Source organism: Hippoglossus stenolepis, chromosome 4 (assembly GCF_022539355.2).
Source record: "Hippoglossus stenolepis isolate QCI-W04-F060 chromosome 4, HSTE1.2, whole genome shotgun sequence".
Taxonomy (NCBI): domain Eukaryota; kingdom Metazoa; phylum Chordata; class Actinopteri; order Pleuronectiformes; family Pleuronectidae; genus Hippoglossus; species Hippoglossus stenolepis.
Genome location: NC_061486.1, coordinates 7,923,141 through 7,935,784, shown reverse-complemented (window position 1 = coordinate 7,935,784; position 12,644 = coordinate 7,923,141). Strand labels below are relative to the sequence as shown.

The 12,644-nt window shown below is 40.7% G+C and overlaps 1 protein-coding gene across 1 annotated transcript; it reads left to right on the top strand.

Moving 5' to 3' along the window:
* The first annotated feature begins 3,460 nt into the window (after positions 1–3,460).
* slc13a5b (solute carrier family 13 member 5b) lies at positions 3,461–11,387 on the top strand. The gene is made up of 12 exons (XM_035154631.2): positions 3,461–3,613; positions 4,525–4,653; positions 4,751–4,887; positions 5,104–5,321; positions 5,453–5,633; positions 5,727–5,849; positions 5,977–6,189; positions 6,300–6,406; positions 6,519–6,640; positions 7,478–7,639; positions 9,026–9,163; positions 9,697–11,387. Exons 1-12 carry the CDS (start codon positions 3,515–3,517, stop codon positions 9,820–9,822), a joined length of 1,755 nt encoding a protein of 584 aa, XP_035010522.1. The 5' UTR covers positions 3,461–3,514; the 3' UTR covers positions 9,823–11,387.
* The last annotated feature ends 1,257 nt before the right edge of the window (positions 11,388–12,644 follow it).

Here is a 12,644-nt window from a genome sequence, read left to right as displayed (position 1 = left end):
GTGCAGACCATAGACTGTGCATTGTGCATACATATACAATTCAAGGAGGTTATGTTTTCACCCGTGTCTGATGTCGATTTATCTTTTAACTGAATTGTACAAAAACTGATTTCTACCAAACTTGGAGGGCCGGGGCCCAAGCATGGAAACTACAGAGTCAATTTTGGCTTAAATTAACGGTCGGATCCCGGATTTTTTTCTCTTTCTTTAACTATGTTTCATAATAAATAAACCATAAGATTATCAGACTACTTCATTTCTTCTTTTATATCTGTACTATAAGAACAAGATAACTGAGAGCGAATTCTAGTGTCTATTTGAGATAACTGTATCAGGACCTTGGTCTACTACGGTTGTATTTTTATTCAATGTGGTGCGGCCATGTGAATAAATGATGACTGGTCAGAAATTTGTGATAAACGTTTGTCTGGTGCCAGATTGGAATCTGGATTTCTGTCACATTACATTTAACGTGCATGCTTGATTCCCTGACACTACATTATTTATTTGTTTCTCATGAACTCCTGCTAATTCCGTCTGTTGGCTGTGATTTGAATTTAAACCCTTTACTAAACATAAATGTGAAAACAGACTGAATACAGAAGTAGAGTACATTGTCATACAGGGGAATTCAAAATGCTTCATTTCATATTTAAACAATATATGTTAGGTTGTTACAATATCTAATTTAATGTTTATATTTTAGATGTATTCTCTGAGATGGCCCCGAATGAGTATGACTTTTGAGGACGTGCTTCAAGTTGATTTTGTAAACTTAATACAGATGGGATTTAATGAATATGAACTATTTAAGATCACCAATATGCTGTTGTAAGTGAATGGGAAAAAAACAAAACAAAGGACACTTTTTAAAATAGTATTTAAATATGTAAATTTGTATATATGGGTGCTTTGAACATATTGCTCTTGTCAAAACTCACCGAATCACTGTTTTTTGCACGTCTTAAACAATTAGCCTATTGCGTGGTCTATTGGTTTGATTGTTGAAAGCCCACAGTGGGTTATAAACTCAGAATTACAGGGAAACAAATTGTGAGCTCCTCTCATCTGAGCATACCACCAATGGAGCATAATTACTGTCAGCACTTTTACAGAAAAGCTGCTTCCAAAGAACATGACATTCCTTGGCTCAGCATATCATGTTCTGCTGTTAGTTCTGCTCTCGGTAGTTTTATACCAGTCGTGTCAGAATGTGGCAGAATGTGTTTCATGTCCCGAAGCTCAGCGTCGGTTTTGGTTTTCCAAATAGTGGCTGAAAATATACTGAACGTACAGTTCATGCAACAGGACAAAACGTGCCTTACATTTCAATGCACTACAGAAGCCTTGCAATTAATCTAATTTGTCTGTTTGTACTGATAGATTTCATATCATTTAGTGATGTTTATACATTGTGTCACATCACTGGGTGTCATCACATGAATTCACTAGGGCAAAAGTTAAATGGTTCACTAGGCTGAGAAAATATTCAGAGTTGACCTTTGACATCTTTTAAAAGAAAAACAAACAACACACAGAGTCCCAGCAAAAGCTACAGATATTGTTCATACAAAAGGTTATAGGTTTGGAATGAACCATCATGAACCCATCATAAAGCACAGCAACCCTTTTCTCCTCTCCTTGTGTTAACTGGTATTCACTTTTTTTTCGATACATACAAACTCAAACCACAAAACTTCATATTTTAAAATGGAGGGATGAAAGATATTTTTTCTACCGGTAAGACTTCAAGTTCACTAAGGCAGAGAAAACAATCACAAGAACTTTCCAATTTCTTGTTTCATTTTCCACCTGAACACTATTTCTGATCTTAACAAAAAATCATCTCACCACCTGATTGCAGAACAAAGTAAATGGAACAAAAGACCAAAATGAAGGGAGGAAGTGTAGAATTTAGTCGGCCACTCTTTCCACTGGCATGAGTGGAAAATACATTGATTGATTCCCTCAAACGCTGCAAATCTTATCTTATCAGCTCATGTTATTTAACCGGGCATTTGTGTCGTCTGTCAGTTTCTTATTGAACCCTTTAACAATCACACAAATAAATTAATACACTCATTGATTGATATAAATGAAGTCAGTCTAATTAGCTGAAATGCTCACATTTTTTAAATAAGTGCCGAGGATTTCGCCAACAAGCCTGAAATAGTTCTGCCAATATACAATTTATTTATGTGAACCTATTACAAGTGAATTGTGAAAACTACTTTTGTTTAATGTTCTGTTCTTTATCAATTCTCTCTGATGGAAACTGACAAACTCGTGTTGATTGACAAGGGTGAGTTATAGAGGTGTGTTGTGGTGAAGGGTATTTAAACTTAAGTATTCATGTCAACAGAAACATACAGCAGAGGGGGCAATATTCACTGTAATCACTTTAAATACAATTTACCACATTAGTGCACATACAAGCAGTTTGCTGCAGAAGTTACGCAAAAGACTGTGGACAGAGTTGCAACACATTTAAAAAGTTGTTGCATGTGTTTACACATTGTTGGATTATTTCCTTGTATGCATTGCATTTCAATAAACTTCCAAAACCCAACTCTTTTCTAATGTCATCAACATCACATGATAGAGAGTTGGTATCCAGTCGGCCAAACAACTATGTTTGTCACTGATTGACTCGTAGGAGGTTGTTTTTGTATCTTTAAAATGACTTTAAAAACAAAAACTCAAACACATTCTGATTTAAAAAGACTTTATAATTTTTACCAGTGCAATTATATGAATGTGTAGCAGCACATTAACAGCATATGTCGACTATCAAGGGAGGTCAAACTTAAAGTATATATAAATGAATGAAATATAAAATAAATAGCAAAATTATATAAAATGATTTAAAAGAGATGAGAGCACCTTTTTCAAACTATTTTCTTTTTCTTTGATGGCTGTTTAAAAGGTCATTTGGTGGGTGGAGTCACAATGTGGGAAATTGGACTCATCACCTCAGTTTTTCTAAAGTAATGATTCAAACGTCTGCACCTCTTCAGTATGTGTGTGGGAGAAGGTTTTCACCGAGTGTCAAAACAAGGCAGACATTTTCCTGACTTCTTCTGTAAGGATGAAACTTTACTTTATGTTCAATAAACAGAGGATACCAACAACAACAACAACAACAACAACAACAACAACAACAACAACAACAATAATAATAATAATAATAGAGTAAACTCTGTAGGAAGTTAATTAAATAATGACAGGAAACTTTTTGTTGATTGTCTGGATGAATAAATTAGTCTGTTACTTCTTTTGTTTTGGTGTGTGTGTGTGTTTGGGGGTGTGCTTGATCTCTCTCTCTCGCTCGCTCTCTCTCTCTCTCTCTCTCTCTCTCTCTCTCTCTCTCTCTCTCTCTCTCCTCATTGTGATTCGCCTCCTTCCTTTATGTTCCCCGGGACTCCCCCTCCCCCTCTCCTCCTCTCCTCCCCTGGGCGCCTCTAAAAGCGGGACCCTTGGTGCAGGAGCCTCCTATTCTCCGTGCTCCTGCAGGATGACATTCCTCAGACATCTGCGCTCCGCGAAGAACGGGCTGATCCTCCTGTCTGCTCCGTTACTCCTTCTCCCGCTGCCTCTGGTGATCGGGACGCCGGTATGTAGTTTTTTTAAATGAGGTTGAAACCACACATTGACGTAGAAAAAGAAACCTGGCCACATTCTTACAAGTGCTGCTTGAAATCTGTGCGTAAAACAATTAGAGCGTTGGATCTGTCATTATTTGCCAACACGTACCTCATGAGAATTTCTTTAATTAAAATGTTTAAATACCTGTTTTATTAGAGAAAAACGTCACTGCGTATTTATGCAGTTTTTACACAAAAAAGGAACTAAATCTATCCTCACACTCACTGCGACATAGATGTTTTTATTTTGTCCATAAAATGCACTGAGTCTGCACTGGTTCCCTCCTGCACCTGTTGATGCGCCAAGTGCGCAGTGCCTGTGCATGAGAACTGTCCGGTGTTGCCCGAGGCTGCTGCACTCCGGAGCCCTGTTAGTTTAACTCCTTGTTGTTAACACGAGGGGTCACGTCCAGCGTGGGAACACACAGTCAAAGGGATCCACGTCCACTTTGCACACAGGCTCTAAGCATGTTATGATTGTTATGATGGGCACAGACAAGGACACACAGAGTGGAGGCATGCCTGAGTCCAACATGAACAAAGGTGCTGTGTGCAGAGATAAGCATTCACTGGCCACTGGTGATAGAAGGTTTTGTTACAAGGGATTTTTTAAAGAATCAATCTAAAAACATGTCAATTTATTATGTCGTAAAATAATGATAATAATAAATAAAGGGGTGTTTATTGAGCTCATTAAATGTGCAAGCCGGTATCAAAGAAGTCTACTTATCTTTACCCTTTAAACCACCATAACATCCCATTGAAAAAATTATGTAACACAAACTTTGTCACCTTTCACAAAGGATCTTAACCCTAAAATCACCTTAAAAATGTTTGTTTGCTTGTATTTGCTGATAAATGTTTACATGTTTGTCCACAGGAGGCAGAATGTGCCTATGTGATCATCTTGATGGCGGTGTACTGGTGCACAGAGGTGCTACCATTGGCTGTAACCGCTCTTCTCCCAACCCTCCTTTTCCCCTTTTTTGGCATCATGCAATCCAAAGACGTAAGTGAACTTAGCAAACGTTACGTGTGCAGGAATTGTTCAGCGATGATGCATTTTGGCTCACACCCTCTTCCTCTGTGCGGCCCTGCTGTTTCAGGTCTGCATGCAGTACCTGAAGGACACAAACCTGTTGTTTGTGGGGGGGCTGATGGTTGCAGTTGCCGTGGAGCACTGGAATCTACACAAGCGCATCGCCTTGAGGGTGCTGCTCTTTGTCGGTGTGCGTCCGGCGCTGTGAGTGGCTCCGTTCCACACCTCCACAGCACCTTGTCTGTTTGGCTTGTCACCTTTTTAGACCTACATTTACAAAGCATATCTAATCAGTCACGTCACACCTGAGCTTTTCATTGCCGTCATAAATGTCTGACAATGTCTTCCTTTGTTGTTATAAAACACCCGATGTCCCCTCTGTCAGTCCAAGTCCAACATGTTGATCTTTGATCTTTGCAGATTGATGTTGGGATTCATGGGAGTTACAGCCTTCTTGTCCATGTGGATCAGTAACACGGCCACCACGGCCATGATGGTGCCGATCGTCCAAGCAGTGTTGAGTCAGCTCAACAACAGCGAGGCAGAAGTACCTCAGATCCTCAGCTCAGAGGAGCAGGACCAGACGTCAGAGAGTGACAGCAAACAGCCTCAGACAGAGAAACAGAGCGACGGACAAGGTGGGCCACGGGCCAAGAAACGTCCCAACTTGTTTGGCCAAGAAAACAGTTTTAAGAACTTGCACAGCATCATTGACTTTCTCTACTTATTGCTGCAAGTAACACTTTTATTCCTTGCTTTTTAATTGAAGGCACAGTGGTGGTGACTTTCTTAGATGCCACAGTGGAGGCTGCCAGGCATCAGGAGGCAGCAGAAAGGCGGAAAATGTGTAAAGGGATGACCCTTTGTGTTTGCTACGCTGCCAGCATCGGAGGCACCGCCACACTGACGGGAACTGGTCCCAATCTGGTGCTCAAAGGCCAGATGAATCAGTGAGTGTTTCCACGTCATGTCGGAGTAGTACTGCAGTATTTACTATCATGTTAATTGACATATTGTATTTCCTCTTGTCGTTTTTTGCTTAGACTGTTTCCTCAAAATGGAGATGTGATTAACTTTGCCTCCTGGTTTGGCTTTGCCTTCCCAAACATGATCCTCATGCTCATGCTGGCCTGGCTTTGGCTGCAATTTGTCTTCATGGGATTTAAGTGAGTTTTTTGATGGTTAAAGCCTAATTATAGTGACAGAGACTTGAAACAACGTCAAGAGACTTTAGCCGCATGAGGAGTGTAGAGGTGACACAGTTTTTTTCTTTCCTCCGCGTGTTTCCTCTAGCTTTAAGAAGACGTGGGGCTGTGGATCTGTGAAGACAGAGAAGGATATCGCTGCCTATAATGTGATCCGCGAGCAGCACCGCCTGCTGGGGCCCATGTCCTTCGGGGAGATCAGTGTCCTGGGGCTCTTCACTCTGCTGGTGGTTTTGTGGTTCACAAGGGATCCTGGCTTTGTCAATGGCTGGGCGACAGAACTCTTCAACTCCAAAGCAGAGTGTGTATACTGAAGTTTTGGATGGGTAATTCAAACGTTTCACTCATACACTGTTGTTAAAACTTTGATATAACAGTGTTTGTGAATCCTCTCCTCACTCCACCGCTCAGGTATGTGACAGATGCCACCGTGGCCATCTTCATCGCCGTCCTTCTCTTTGTCCTGCCGTCTAAACCCCCAAGTTTCTGTTCAAGGAGAAATCACAGCTTAGACACAGGTTGAGCCGTCATTCTGCCAGAATATCTATCATTTCTGATTATATACGTTTTGAGAGGGGGGGAGTTCTGTGCAATGATTTGACATTGATCCCACTTATAATGGCTCTGTAGTTCCTCCTCCACCTCCTGGCCCAACTCCAGCTCTGCTCACCTGGAAAGTCGCTCAGAAGAAGTTACCGTGGGGCATCGTGCTTCTTCTTGGAGGAGGCTTTGCTCTGGCCAAAGGCAGTGAAGTAAGTGGCAATGATCATAGTGAAATGGGCCAAGAGCTTAACTACATTACGGGAAGAATTATAACGTCTCAAGATGGGGAAGTGTGTTGATGGGTTCATCATCTGGTGTGTTTAAAGTTAGAATCCTTGAGATTTTGTATGTGTTTTTTAGCAATTGTCATTCAGTCTATTTATTTATAAAGCATAATACCCTTTTATGACTAACGCTCTGTATACTAGCTTGTTTTTATTTTTAGTGGCAGAGTCCATTGTTCCTGTATTGGGTTCACATTGCACAAGAGAATAACAATAAAGAACCTTCAGTTTTTAATGTTATATCAGGGTTGGGCCATAAAACAATATCCATAGTTATTGAAATTGAATTTTCATCAATATCAATAAAACAAAAGTCCAATATACTTGGATATAATGGTTATGCATTGTGCAAACACAGTGAGGAGGTACAACAAATGATCGATCGAGCAAATGTTGTGCTGTTCATCGAGTGTTGGTCGTTCTCTGCCCATAAAAGAAGAATTTAAAACCACAACCTTCATTCCTCAGTCTTTAAGCTTAAACTAAATAATAATATGACATCTATCGTGTTCATTACCGATATCTACTGATATAAACATTTTCATCTTGATAACATTTTTGGCCATATTGCTGAGACCTGTGTAATATCATTTGTTTTATTAATGTTGCACCTTTCGTGCCATAGAGGTGCCTGAACACATTCTTATACACAGACCTGAACTAGAGTGCACTCATAGTAAATGAGAAGTTTGAACTGATCCAAACAGATGAAGACTACTTCCAGAAAAGAGCTCAGCCCTAATGTTTTGTGTTTCCCTTTAGGTATCAGGACTCTCACAGTGGATGGGCGATCAAATGACTCCCCTGCAAAGTATACCTCCCTGGGCAATTGCTATCATTTTGTGCCTACTGATTGCTACCTTCACTGAGTGCACGAGTAATGTGGCGACGGCGACGCTCTTCCTACCTGTCTTAGCCTCAATGGTAAGTTTTCAGAGAGAGAGAGAGAGAGAGAGAGAGAGAGAGAGAGAGAGAGAGAGAGAGAGAGAGAGAGAGAGAGAGAGAGAGAGAGGTTTGAACGCAGGGTTGAAAGAAGCCATCATTACATTTGTGGGAAGTTATTACAGTTTTGAAAGCTGAATTATTTCATCTTCCCACGAACGTAAAATAATTGCGTATCACAGCATAACTTATGCATTTAAAACATTCTGCTGTGGATGTAGCCAACCCCCATTCCCACTATAACTCTTGTGGCCCAAACCCTTTTTGAAAATAGAGGTGAAAGTTCTTGAAGAAACACAAGAAACTCCGGTTGCCTTTGTGTAGCGTTCAGAAACACCCTGACCTGGATGATCGTGAATCTTCACCGACATGTGCCTTGCCATGTAACCTCTTTTGAACCAATTTCCCCAATTGCAATCCAGCGTTGAAACCACTTCCAGTCAGAATCAGCCTATTTTCCCTTGTTTGGTCGCCCATTTAGTTTCTCATTCAGGCTGAATGTGTTTTGGTCCCTTTCCCCTGGCCCCTCCTCCCATTGATAACCTGCCAAACGCATCAATCCAGCTCAATGAATTGTGGTGCTGCCCACCCCGCTGCGGCTGAAGAATGGCATCACTGTGCCTTCTAGTCAAGCACTCGAGACAACACCAAAGCTGGTTTGCAAAAGACGGTGCCAAGCAGGGGTATTCACATAGATATTTATAGAGGGGGGACGCCAAGTGGGTGCACAGGACACTTGTGTGAAAATAGAGATCGAGAGAAAAGAGTCAAAGAAAAAGAGCATTGGATCAGTTACATACAGCTGAAAGTGGAGAGATGACAATTTGCGGCCGTCCCGGTTTGTGGCATGTCACTTTCTGTGTCATCCTGTCAAGGGAATCTTTACCATTTGATTTAAACCTCTGACATGAGAAAACGCTCTCATCGCGGTGAGCTGATGTATACAGCCTACTGTTTAAAGAAGACTAAATATAAAGTTTTAGTCTTTTCACCCATTGTTTATTTTGAGAGGCAGAAATTATTGTATACGTGAAAGCTGCCGCGCGACGGGATATGTAATTCGGAAGCAAAGTCCACAGAGTTATGCTTTCTCCATCTCAGCAGTCTGCCATTATCGCCACAGTTGTCGCGCTCTTCTATTTTAGATATCATGACTCAGCCCCAAGCTTGTAGGAATTACATCTTAATTACACTCACCTAATGAGAGTTTTCACTCCGCCTAGAATTATACACATTTCCCACGGAATCATGAGTCAGTGATTACGGTTGCAGAAAAAACAGCCAGATGGAGGAAAAGGAGGATTTTGTGATCAAAGCTGTGTTCATCCCTGTCTCAGACCGTTGAAGCTCTCTGTGTGATTATTGCAGTCTCAGTCCATTGGAATCAACCCACTGTACGTCATGGTGCCGTGTACTCTGAGTGCCTCGTTCGCCTTCATGCTGCCTGTGGCCACTCCTCCGAACGCCATCGTCTTCTCTTATGGATACCTCAAGGTTTCTGACATGGTGAGTGATGCAGCGGTGCCTTGTGTTTATTCTGTTAAATTATACGGTGAGGATGCCGTCGCTGTGAGTCCACTGTTACGCTGTTTCTGAATTTTTGAGGGCAGAGTTATCTTAGCAGAGCATAAACACACATAGCCTCATTATGTTTAGTTTGTTTAATCTGAAGCCAAAAAGTCGCACAAATTGTTAAACAGGCAGTTTCTGTGACAAAGCCAGGTTAGCTGTTTCCACCATGTTTCCAGGCTTTATCCTAAACTAATCTAAGCAACCAGGCTTCTGGCTGCTGCCTTATATTCACCCGATAGATATGAGGGTATAGTGATTTTATACAAACAGCGTTGGGTGCACACATCCAAAAACATTCACAGGAACTGGTTCAGGTAACAAACTAAAGGCAAAAGTCTGAAAATAGATCTGCATGCTGTTCTGACCAGGCCACAGATACTCATCAGGTATTGATAATGATGTCACAGGTATCTGTCTTCTCATCTAACAATAAAGTTTATTTGTATATGCTCCTTTTTTTCTAACAGGCCAGAACAGGAATCGTCATGAACATCATTGGCATCCTCTGCATCACACTGGCCATCAACAGCTGGGGCAAGGCCATGTTTGACCTGGAGACCTTCCCCGCCTGGGCCAACGTCACCGGGGTGTGAGCCTGGCTCCACCAGAGGAGATGATCCACGCACACCCTCCCCTCGCTGTCCACAAAGTGCCACAAACTCTGGTCAGAGCAGCAGCGTAGGACTATATGGACAGTGTGCGTCCGAGTGCTGTTAGGACACAAGCCCCACATGGCTTGTCTTATTTGACACCTGAGTAACGCTTGAGAAGAGAGAAAGTGGTGATGGATATGACTGGGAATGGAAGAAGAGTAGGTGAAGAATTAAATTTAAAAAAAAATTGTCTTTAAAGAAAGACCCTTTAATGCTCGTAAAACAAGTTTGACAGAATTTATATACTGTCAGAATTTATATCCAGCAGTTTTTTCTAAAGACACCATTCAAACCGACTGTTTTTGAAACCAAGGGTAATTAAAGGAGCTCATGCGGTGAAAGATGTTTTGCACAATCACATGTCGTCACACCTTAGTAGGAATAAGCCATTCTGTCTGATACTTAGCACATTTACCCAAGTCCAGCACTTAAGTTCAGTTTTACTTTACTTAAGGATTTACATTTGATATCACTTCTAATTCTACCTTACAGTTATTTACACATATTTATTATCTGACAGCTGTAGTTACTAAGTTGCTTTGTTTTATAAGATTTTAAACTGAAAACATCAGGTTTTTGTAATAAATAGTAACTAGTTATAGATTAAACTTGGTATAATTATCCGCAACTCAACCACATACAATAAGTAACATTCTGCGATCATGTTAATACATTAGTAATAATAAAATAACAGGGTAGTCTGTATGCTGTAATAAGGGTCTGTATGCTGTACCTTTGATACTTTTTTGTGGCAATATTTTAACTTAAGTAAAATACTGAATGCAATACTTTTACTTGCAATGATACTACTTTTACTTAAATGCTTCTTCCACCACCACCACCGCTTCTCTGTACTGTATTTTGAATTTGTTAGCCATCTTGGTATTTATAGAGAATGGGCTGATGTGTTCATCACAACAAAGACCTGACAACAAGTAAACACATGCACCCTGTGTTGACCTGTTTGTCTGAGGGGATGTGACACTTCCAGCATCAGTTGAACTTTGAAACGTATCATCGCTGCAGATGTGATCACTCTGTATCTGCCTTGTGCAAACACACTGACTCATTGTACTGTAGCTACATTTTCAATATGTCAGTCAATATGTCAATAAGTGCTGACACTGTGAAATGTCCCACTGCAGTAATGAATTCTGTCTGAATTACAATAAAGTGGTATTTAATAATCACTGTACATAGTTTTTAAATTAAAAAACTTTTGCACATGAATGATGAATGAAGCATCTTGAAATGAACAGTGGAAAACATCAATAAATAATAAACTGCTTGGGACAAACTATAAAGAATAAGAGACATGTGTTATAATGAGTTTTAATGTTTCATTCTTGTTATATTCTCTTTATAAACACAGATTTGATAACACTGTAAGAACACAGCACAGACAAACTCTTTGCTAATATAATATAACCAATTTTGTATGATATAGCCAGAGTTGTGCATGCAGTATTATTAAATAATAAAAATGTTAAGTTTTTAAAAGAAAATCTTAACTGTCTCCGTGTCATTGTCGTCCAAAACAATAACACATCCCACTTTCATCCCCAGGCAACGTTATCTCAAGTGAATACGACCGTTCCCTGTGTTTTGAAGCACACACGTGTTCCGCTGCCTCTTGTTTATGACCTCTCGTCTCGTGTGTAAAGCTGATATAATCCCATAAACACAGTGTGGCAAGTCTCAGTAATCCCGCACTGAAAGGCCACACCTAATGCATGTAGGCAAAAGCTCTGTGTCATTGTCCTCTTGACGAGACGCTGCGTGAGCCAAGGGTCAAGGCAGATAAACCGCTGCCGTGCATCACAAATGCTGTGAGGTCAAAGAGGCAATTTCACATGTCTCCGTTTAAAGACCCCAGAGAATTTACTCATTGATCTATATTACATATACACATGAGCAGTGTATTTCACAGGGAATCATAAGCCACATAAACAACACATGGTGCCAAAACATGTTGGTGGCATCATGTGACACTGCAGCACGGAGAAAGAAATGTCAGAGTTCTACCCTCAGTTCTTTTGGACAATTAAAAGTGGTTAACAAGCAGTTGGGTGCATTGCGCCTTTCAGATCACTATGATCTTGTGTCCTACTATGAAAAAAATAACCAAAAAACGTATGTAATTACAGTGTCTTTCTCTCCCTTTGCTGCCTCTCAGCCACCCACTCATTATCCAATTGAAACACATCCTCTAGTATCATAGCCTCCATTATTGGCTATATATACATGTAATGCTTCAGTAGGAATTGTTCTCAGTGCTGGAGGTTCATGATGTAACTGACTGCACACACGAGACCTCTGGTAAACCCCCCAAAACACATTTCTATTAACTTGTTATTAACTAGGTGCTGTTGTTGCAGAGCAAGCACGTAGCCTGCTTAATAAGTTACTTCCAGACAAATAAAGTCATAAAGGATTTGAGAGAATCTTCCAGGGAGCAAAAGGTCAAAAAGAACATTTTGGGTCTTGTCCACCTGTTGCATTTTGGGGATGGAAAGTTTTTTTTTTAAGCCACAATGGCCCTCCACCTTTCCTGTATCAGTTTCACATGAGCACAATATGGAGCCTGTCTGATACAATCAATCCTTGACTTGTTTCAGTTTCAGTCCGAACATCCAATTAAGTTGTGGACAAAAGTCAAGTCAGAAGCTTTACGGTCCAGAAGAGGACAGAGGGCCTTTCTTTGCATTCTCAAGCCAGAGGACATCTACACAGACTATAGGCTAAACTACTGGTGGCCTTAC

Excerpts from the sequence above, each read along its gene's own strand:
- slc13a5b (XM_035154631.2), top strand. The coding sequence starts at position 3,515 with ATGACATTCCTCAGACATCTGCGCTCCGCGAAGAACGGGCTGATCCTC. Across the intron at positions 6,641-7,477 it reads CTCTGGCCAAAGGCAGTGAA|GTATCAGGACTCTCACAGTG; the intron begins GTAAGTGGCAAT and ends GTTTCCCTTTAG. Across the intron at positions 7,640-9,025 it reads TACCTGTCTTAGCCTCAATG|TCTCAGTCCATTGGAATCAA; the intron begins GTAAGTTTTCAG and ends TGATTATTGCAG.